The following is an 8997-nucleotide window of genomic DNA, read 5'->3' on the forward strand; positions in this document are numbered from 1 at the left end:
CAATGCTAAGCTCAGCCAAACTGGGAGAGAGCATCGTTGATTAACTGGGAGGTAGTCTTTCCCCGTTTTGTCATGCATGTTTAAAGTCAGTGGCCCCAGGCGATTGCCTTCTGCAGCTGTATTTGCAAACTTTGTCAGAAAGCTCTTTGGTTTTCACCCCATAAATGAAAGGATTGAGCACAGGGGTGACAGCAGAATAGAGGTTGGCCAACATGACGGTTATGTGGGGATCAATGCCCTGACCAAACCGGTATGTCAAAGTGGAGAAGATGAAGGGAGGATAAAACATCAACATCACAAAAATGTGGGCTGTGCAGGTGTTGAGGGCTTTCTGGTGGGTTTTCTTTGAGGATATTCTGAAGAGGGCCCTGATGATCAGAACATAGGACAGGGCAATGAGGGGCAGGTCTAACCCAGTGAATACAATCATTATCACCAAGGCGTACATCCTGCTGACTGTGGTGTCCCCACATGAAATCTTTGTGACAGCCATGTGATTGCAGTATGTGTTTGGGATAATGCGGTTGGCACAGAATGGATGCCTGCTCAGGAGCAGAGGCATTGGCAGAACAACAAGAACAGCTCTTATCAAACCCACTAGACCTAGTTTAGCTATTCGATGGTTGTTGAGGATGGTGGTATATCTCAGAGGGTTACATATGGCAACATAGCGATCGAAGGCCATTGTCACGAGGATGGATGACTGCATAGCAGAAATTGCATAAAGGAAGAACATCTGGGTGAGGCAGCCACTCACAGTAATGCTGTTCAAATTGAACCAAAATATACACAGTGCTTTTGGCACAACGGAGGTAGACGTGCCAATGTCTGTGAGCGCCAGCATGCAGATCAGCAGATACATCGGCTTGTGGAGGGCCTGCTCTTTGCTTACAACGAACAGAATTGTGAAATTTCCCCATAGGCTGATAATGTAGAACATAGATAAAGGGATTGAAATCCAGACATGGGCAGCTTCCAGGTCAGGGATGCCTGTTAGGAAGAATGCTGAAGGGTCAAAGTGGGAGAGGTTGAAAGCTGCCATGACGTGGTCGATGTGTTGATAGGAATCAGATATTCTCAAGGTGCCTATGAAGGGAGAGAAGCACAGAGAGGGGGGTTACACACTTTATAACAAATGGGTATGGTGAATATCTTATAGTAATTTACAATCCAGAAAGGGGGGTCAGCAGTGACATGGCAACATTTACATATGGCATCAGATGTTTTAGGTCCAGAGAAGTTGTCAAAGGGAGCTAACAAGCCAGGTGAATGGGAAAGATGATGGCAGATGAACTTTAAGGTCAATAACTGCAACGTGTATGGCCATTGTTGGGAAAAGCATGAACTCCTCAAACACCTAAAAAGATTGTAATTAAACTATGAACTCAGGACAGGGACCTGGGCATCATGGTACACAAGCTCTGTGAATATATACCCAAAGTGCAAGCACAGACAGAAAATGAAGAAAATATTGGGATCCAGGAGGAGTGGAATGGAGAATCATACTGAATGTCATGTGCTCACTAAGTCAATGTTTTACTGTCCTCTAGACTCTTCTGTGTACTACTGGGCACCCCGTCTCACAGGATATTGAAGAACTAGTGGGAAATCAGTTATTGTTCTGGGCTATGAGTTTGTGCTCAAAGGAATGGGCATGAAGGTTACAAGGGTCTTTGTTTTTCAGGCTACAGGTCTGCACCTCTCTTACTTTTCCTGTTTCTTTTGGTGAGACACTTTCTTGTAGGCACCCAGCTTTGTCTAAGACATAAGTTACGGGTGTTAACTGACAAGAGACATTCAGCTGCTAACCCTTCTCATGCCTGAATATCAATGAAGTTTGCTAATGACACAAAAAATTGGGGGATCATAAATAAGGTAAACTGGGTCAAAGCAAAAAATGCATATTCTAATATGGCCATGTAGATATATACATCTAGGAAGAAAGATTGTAAGCGATCTTTACGTGATGGGGGACTATTGTGGGAAGCACAGTGATTTTGAAGAAGATTTTGGGATGTGAAGGGACAATTAGCTAAACATGAGCTCCCACTGTGACCCTGTGGCCAAAATGGTGAATGTGATCCTGGGATGATAACCAGGGGAATTTCAAGGAGAGGGAGTGCAGTTATTTTACCTCTGTATTTGGCACTGGTGCGACTGCTGCTCAAATCCTGTGTCCAAGTCTGGCGTCCAGGATTAAAGATGGATGTCGATACACTGAAGAGGATTCAGAGAAGAATCAGAAGAATTAGGAAAAGATTAGAAAACCTGCCTTATACTGACAAACTGAAAACGTGATAACAGTCTGTAAGTACCTGCATGGGGAACAAATATTTCATAGTCCTTTCAGCCTAGCATACAGAGGTATAACATGATCCAATGTCTGGAAGTTGAAGTTAAAAATATTCTGACTCAAAATAAAGTATACATTTTCTAAACAGTGAGAGTAATTAACCACTGGAACAATTTACCAAGCGTCTTGGAGGATTCTTCATCCCTGAGAAAGTTTAAATCAAGGTCGGCTTTCTCCCTAAAAGATCTGCCCTGGGAATAATTTTGGGGGTATGTTCTACAAGCCTGTGTGATGATCACAATGGTCCCTTCTGGCCTTGAAATCTCAAACATGTCTCCAGGAGTCAGCTGGAGGCATTTTTTTCTATTCATGACCATTTTGAATTGAGCCCCATGGGGAGAAATTCTCACGTGACTGTGGTGCCTTCGAAGCATTACACTATGTGTGTGTTTCACGAGCCTGAGGAATCCCGTGAGGCACTGTGGGGATGAACATTTTAGGTGAGAAAAATAATAACATGAGCCATGAAATCTCTGTATTTAGGAATAAATGTACAACCCTTGCCAATATTGAGTGACAGAGCTGGGTGGCAAATGGTACCAGAGCATCACTTCTTTACTGTCTCTGTCCCAGTGGCACATTCCTTCAGTCTGCTACCAGGGATTCCTGTACATGGCGGCTGTACTTATCTAGACCCCATATTTCCCAGAGTTGCTGCTCTTATTATAGAAGGTGCACGCTTCGCAGCTTCCAAGTTGTTCCTGTGTAGCAGTCCTTGAAGCATCCTGCGGTGTGCATGGGTGTAACAAGAGAAGCTGCCCAGGTGCCGTCCTTGGCATTTACCACTGGTGAGATTTTTCACCAGTGAGACACAGTCACTGATTGCCCTGCAACCAAGGGAGTAGGTGTGACGGGAGGCACCTCACCCCTGCAGAGGAAGAGCTGTGAGGAGTGTGAGGAGGCTTGGAGGTTGTGCGAGCCAGGGATGACCAGGGACCATGGAGAAGATAGTGGAGACCAGTGTGCTGTTGGAATCAGGGCAGCCTGGGATGGGGAAGGAGGGTACTGACAGGGGGATCAGAGTATGATGGGGAATTGATTCAACTGATGAGCAAAGATCCGGCATTTCACCGGTGAATTTACATAATAAACATTCAACAACAACCATTGGAAACAACACTGAGTAAAGGTTGTGACACCCAGGCTGCACTTCTGTGGTTTGGCAGGACAAACAGAATCTGACAACCCCGCCACCCCAAATACACTATGGGCCAAGGAAGGTCCCTCCCTGCCTCCATAACCCTCAGTGCTCCTCACCTGCCCATATACACCCCGATCCAGACCCCAGAACCCCCAGTGCTGGCTACTTGTCCATATAGGTCCCCCCCCCTCCGAGAACTTCCAGCCCTGCCACACCATGATGCCCCTCACCCAGGACCAAAACCAGGTGGCAGACCCCACAACGAGAGAACCACCACCTCAGACAAGGTTAAACTCAGTGTCTGCCTGCACCAGGGAAAAGGGGGAGATCAGCCTGAACTGCCTTTCTTGGGGCGAAAGGAACCCCAGCAACAGCTCAGGCTGTGCAGGGAAGGATAGAGGGACAGACTTGGTGGGAGGGAGAGGGGACATGGAGATTAAAAGGAGGCAGCGTAAGTATCTCTTCCTCAAAGCAACACAAAGTTTTAATGTATTGCAGCCCTTTAGACACCCAGACACCCCTTCCTGAGGCTGCTTTTCCATGTTGGCAATTGCTGATGTCACCACGACGTTGTAGTGGGGTTGCTCATGGGAGATGGGATGGTTGGGATGGGGGATGGTGTCAGAGACAATCTGGTACTGTGTGGTCCACATCCCGTTATAGTCTGAGACACCCCCTACCCCAGGAGGTCTCGTTATGCCTCTCTGGTCTGTGCATTAGGCTGGATGTGCATTCTCTATTTCATCCAGCATCCGGACTCCATGCCGCTGTGATCGGGATACTGCACATCCCTGCCCCTCCCCACAGCACACACACACACTGTGCGTTCCTGGCACTCCCCCAGTGAGATTTCCAACCCCAACTGGTTTGCTCTAAACCAGAAATATGCTTTTCTTTTTACTGCCTTTTGGTTCTTCTCATCCTCTCCAGAGCCAGAGATGCCCGGGAACAGAGAGAGCAGATCCCTCCCCATGCCTTACAAAAGAATTGTAATTCTAATTGCGATTAACCTCTAAGGCTGCGGGTTTGAGATTTCAGCAACTCTCCTGTCAGTTTTTATTTGGTGCAAATGAGCTCCCCCACCATTAGAGACCATGGGACAATTCCTTTTGAAGTCACTGGAGGCTCATGGCCAGTGTAAATCAGCCCATTGATTTAAGTCCCTATATGTGGATTTATTGTGATCTCATTGGGGCCAATATTTCACCCTTTAATCTGTTTAACTTTCGGCTCTGAGCTGCGAAAATTAGGGCTTCTGTTCCTGCTACAGAGGGCCTATTCTGTTAAAGTGCTGAAAGAGGCTGAAGGAAATCCCCAGTTTATGGGGCATTCTCAGCCCTGCCATGAAAGATGGGAATTCCAAAAAACGTGGGCCCTGATTTTGCTTTCAGGGAGGCCAGTGCCAATTTGGAGTGACCCACTGAAGACAAAATGTGAGAGCAGAATCTGGCCTGCGTGCGACACATTCTTGTTTTGAAAGCTCTGGTAACACAGATCCTCATTGCAGAGGCCTTGACTGCACCTCTTGATAGGGCAGTGAAGTTGCTGAACTGGAAAACTTGAGCGAACCAGAGGAAAATCCACAAAAACACAAAGAGTAAGGCCCTGAGACAGACAGAAGGAAAAAGAAAGGCTAAACTCTTTCCAATACATTTGCAGTTCCAATTTTACTTGGTAAATCACTTTGTTTACTGAAAAAAGAACAGGAGTACTTGTGGCACAGACTAACACGGCTGCTACTCTGAAACCTTCGTTTACGGACAGTGCTAAATAGTCCAAGTTACCATATTCTGAATTCTTGTGCAGATGGTTCATAATTTGAACCCTTGAACGCTTCCTGAGTCCTTAGCACTAACTTTAATGCAGAAACAGGCAACTCACTGAAATCTCGCTCAGCAAAGAGAAGAAATCTCCCTATGGTGACAGGAAGGCAGAGCCCAAAGTATCAGTGTATGAATCTCTCATGTCTGATGCTCACCATACTGGACTGTGAGCTTTATGATTCCCTGTAAATTCCCAGCCGACTGCCCAGGAATCCCAGACAATTCCCTCGGCTCCCTGGCCACAGGGAAGAGTACTACAGCTTGAGATCTTCCCCTTGATGGAAGAAGAAATTCGCTGATAACAGAAGCTCACATTGTCAGGGCAAACTGAGTCTTGCAAACATTTCTAAAACCCATTTTCAATTGATCGTAGCAGCGTACCTCCCAGGCAGTTGTAATATCCAGTCCATTAGCCTCTGTAATTCATAGCCACCCTATGCAGGCCAAATGACATGATAATGAATTGATGCAAGTTGAAGGGAATGGAAAAGGATTTCTTCTCTCAGGTTTCTTATATAAAAGGTCCTTGCCAGTATCCCTTGGTGAGGTCTAAGGTGGATACATATATAGCAGCTCTGCACTGCTCTAATATGTCTTCTACTATCTGTATCGATAAGCATGAAATTTCAATACTGTGTTGATCTTTCCAAAATTGATGCAGAAATGGGTTTTTCTATCCTGCATCAGAATTAATACTGTTGGTTTCTCTGCTCACTCTGTGATTCCTTCACTCCCAAGGCCAAGATGACCTGGAGTTCATCTCACAAGGTATCCCATATTTTAGGAAGGATGCAGCCATGGAGTTTGCCTGATGTTTTGCCCTGGGGCCATTTCAGTGTGGTGGTATTTTAAATACGTGTGTCCTGCTGGGGCGAGAACACAGTGGTAAAGGAAAGAAACAACTGCTATATCTGCATCTTTTGCTCGGTCTACAGTCTCTCCCCTGCGCTTGTGTAACAGGTGCCTGGGGGCCTAATTTGGCTTCTGGAGCATATGAATGTGATGGTTTGTCACCCCCGGTCCATGGGAACTGCTGCACCCCTCTAATCACCCAGTAGAGCTGGCCCTTTTCCACTCCACTTTGCTGGTGATTCAGCCTCTCCAGGCCCTGTTATTACCCAAAACAACAGCAGATAGTGCCACACACCCAAATTGAGCTACCTGAGAGTTTACCTAAGCCACCCAAGTACAAACAGCAGACATCAGGTATTAGAGGGCTTTCTCTTCACCTTCTCACCTGATTCTTTTCACACAGACAGAAAGCAGAAAACCAGAAGTCCCAAGTGCAGGCAATGTGATGCGTATTCAGGTTAGTGTCCAGCAAGCATGTGTACCAGAAATCTGAGACCGCAGAACCTTGTTTCCCAGTGTCCCTTCTCAGCTCTGATGCCACAGAGCCTTTACCTGTATCCCCCTTTCCCAGCTCTGATGCCATAGAGCCTTGTTTCTCAGTGACCCGACCTCCCCCCTCCTTGGCAGCCATAATTATCTTATCTGTTCCATTATACCAACAAATCCATCTGGTCAAGCAGTGTCTTTCTCCTTTTGTCACATGCATTGGCATAAGATATAAGATTATATAGAGATCAGAGTATCAAAAATTGAATGGGCAAACAAGACCCAAAATTCTATCTCAGGCGAAGATACAGGCCTGAATCTTACATAGTCACTAGCACTTTTAACACTCCACCTGAATTTTTTCTATTTTCTTCTGGGACCCGCCTGCCCAGGTATCCATGGAAAAGCATAGGGCATATGGTGGCACATTTCCTGAAAGAGACAGCTATCAAAGTGGAATGTGTTGGTGCTCCATTTGTCCCACTGCACGAGGGCAGTGGGACAAATGGAGCACCATGATGTTCTGCACTTTCCCTCATACAGGCATACTGCAAGTTTTGAAATTAGAGTTCCAGATTTCTCATAGCAATGGGCCTGAGAAGGTTGGGTCCAATCTGTTACACTATGGTGGAGGGCCTACATTGCTTTATGTGTTACAATTAGCAGTTGTGCTTTATGGATCTGTGCCCTCGTTAATCACCGCAGTACACATGCAGAACTAGTCTACATAATAATAGGCCAATAACCATAATAATCCAAAGTAACACAGAGAGCCCTGACCATTGCAATATTGTCCATCCTCTGGGCTATCATCAGAAACACTACTTCTCCTCTTTGGACAGGGTTAAGATCCTTTTAAAACCATTCTGGTGAATATACAAAGCCATTCGTGCACCACGGCAGTGTGTAGAGGTGCATAATTTGGCCAGATGCTGGCAGAATTCTACCCCCCAAGTGTTATAGTACTAAACTGTGCTCATTCCCAGCAGAACACTCCAGTCCCCATATGCATTACACCTAATTGTCCACCTCTTGCAACATTGGGTCTGCTCTTCTATGGCCATCGGTGAGGGGGCACATCCAAATAGTTTCCCTGGACAAGCAATGCTTTAGCTTAATTATTTTCCAATTTACTCCATTCCACCCTCCCCATCTATTCTCCAGTTGGTCCCAGTGAGCTCCCCCGCCTTCTCATTACTCCCATGGATTTCAGGGAGACCACATTAGTTGCCATCCCATTCCAAGGTACCACGGTAACGATTACACATGTGCTAGCCCCACAGGTTGGGGATGTTATTTTTCATGCAGATGGGTATGTTTTTGCGAGTGTGGATAAATATGGGCTCGCTTCATGATTTAAAGATAAAGGCCATCATCCCGCCCTCCTGACATTCATTAACATTGCTAGTTGAGTATTTTGTAACCCCATACACACTTCCTCCTACGTTAGCCTTCTGAAGACATTCCCCACCCATGTAATGAAGGTCTCCTGTCCATTGCATTAACCACAGGTTTACCTCAGCTGCCCTTTTCCACCTCGTTGTGATTGCAGGCAGCTCCTTGATTTGCTGATGCAATTTCACATTTTTACACAGCTGTACATAGATTACATTTGTATACATTTGGGGGCAATTAAGTTCTAATAGAAACCCTTATGTTCTTTTAACGAATTTGACTAAATTGTTTATAGTCAAATGATTTAAATTAGATTGGGTTGGGGTTTTTTTGCTTGGATTATTTACAGACATTCCTCTGGAAAATGGTTCATTTTCCCTAAAGAATGGCTGGAAATAAACCAAGAATTCTTTTCTATAACAATTTTTAAAACATTTTTACAACTTTTAACTGCTTAATTTCCTCCAGTCTCTGCCGAGTTAACTTTCTACTTAAATATATACACCTGCTTAGGTCCCAAACTGACACCTTCATTAACTCAGACTTTACCATTCCAAGTATTGTTCCAGGGATCTGAATTCACCATGCCCGTACTTACTGCTTCCCTTACTCCTGCCCCTCTGCCCCTCAGGGCTCCCAGACTGTTTTGCAATCTCTTTATCTGTTTGTGTGGGCCCGATCCTGCTTTCCTCGCTGAACTGTCCCTTCCATGGAAACAGGCTTTGTTCCACTACCAATTTAGCAAGGAGGGTGGGCTCCCTTAACTAGACCCCACCACTCTTGGTCCCTTTCCTTATACATTTTTCTTTAAATTGTGACATTACCACAAAACACTCACAAAAAAAGTGCCTTCCTGGACTTGCACTGGTGAAATTTCCAACATCTAGTTTCTGCTAAGCCAGAAACATGCTTTTCTTTGTACTGCCTTTTGGTGCTTCCCATCCCCT

The 8997-nt window shown here is 45.4% G+C and overlaps 1 protein-coding gene across 1 annotated transcript; it reads right to left on the reverse strand.

Moving 5' to 3' along the window:
• Positions 1-70: 70 nt before the first annotated feature.
• LOC135981759 (olfactory receptor 52D1-like) lies at positions 71-1042 on the reverse strand. The gene has a single exon (XM_065585869.1). The coding sequence runs from the start codon at positions 1040-1042 to the stop codon at positions 71-73; it is 972 nt and encodes a 323-aa protein (XP_065441941.1).
• Between the last annotated feature and the right edge of the window lie 7955 nt (positions 1043-8997).

Source organism: Chrysemys picta, chromosome 1 (assembly GCF_011386835.1).
Source record: "Chrysemys picta bellii isolate R12L10 chromosome 1, ASM1138683v2, whole genome shotgun sequence".
Classification (NCBI taxonomy): Eukaryota; Metazoa; Chordata; order Testudines; family Emydidae; genus Chrysemys; species Chrysemys picta.

Bases quoted from the DNA above. Each gene is read 5' to 3' on its own strand.
- LOC135981759 (XM_065585869.1), bottom strand. From the start codon at position 1,042: ATGGCAGCTTTCAACCTCTCCCACTTTGACCCTTCAGCATTCTTCCTA.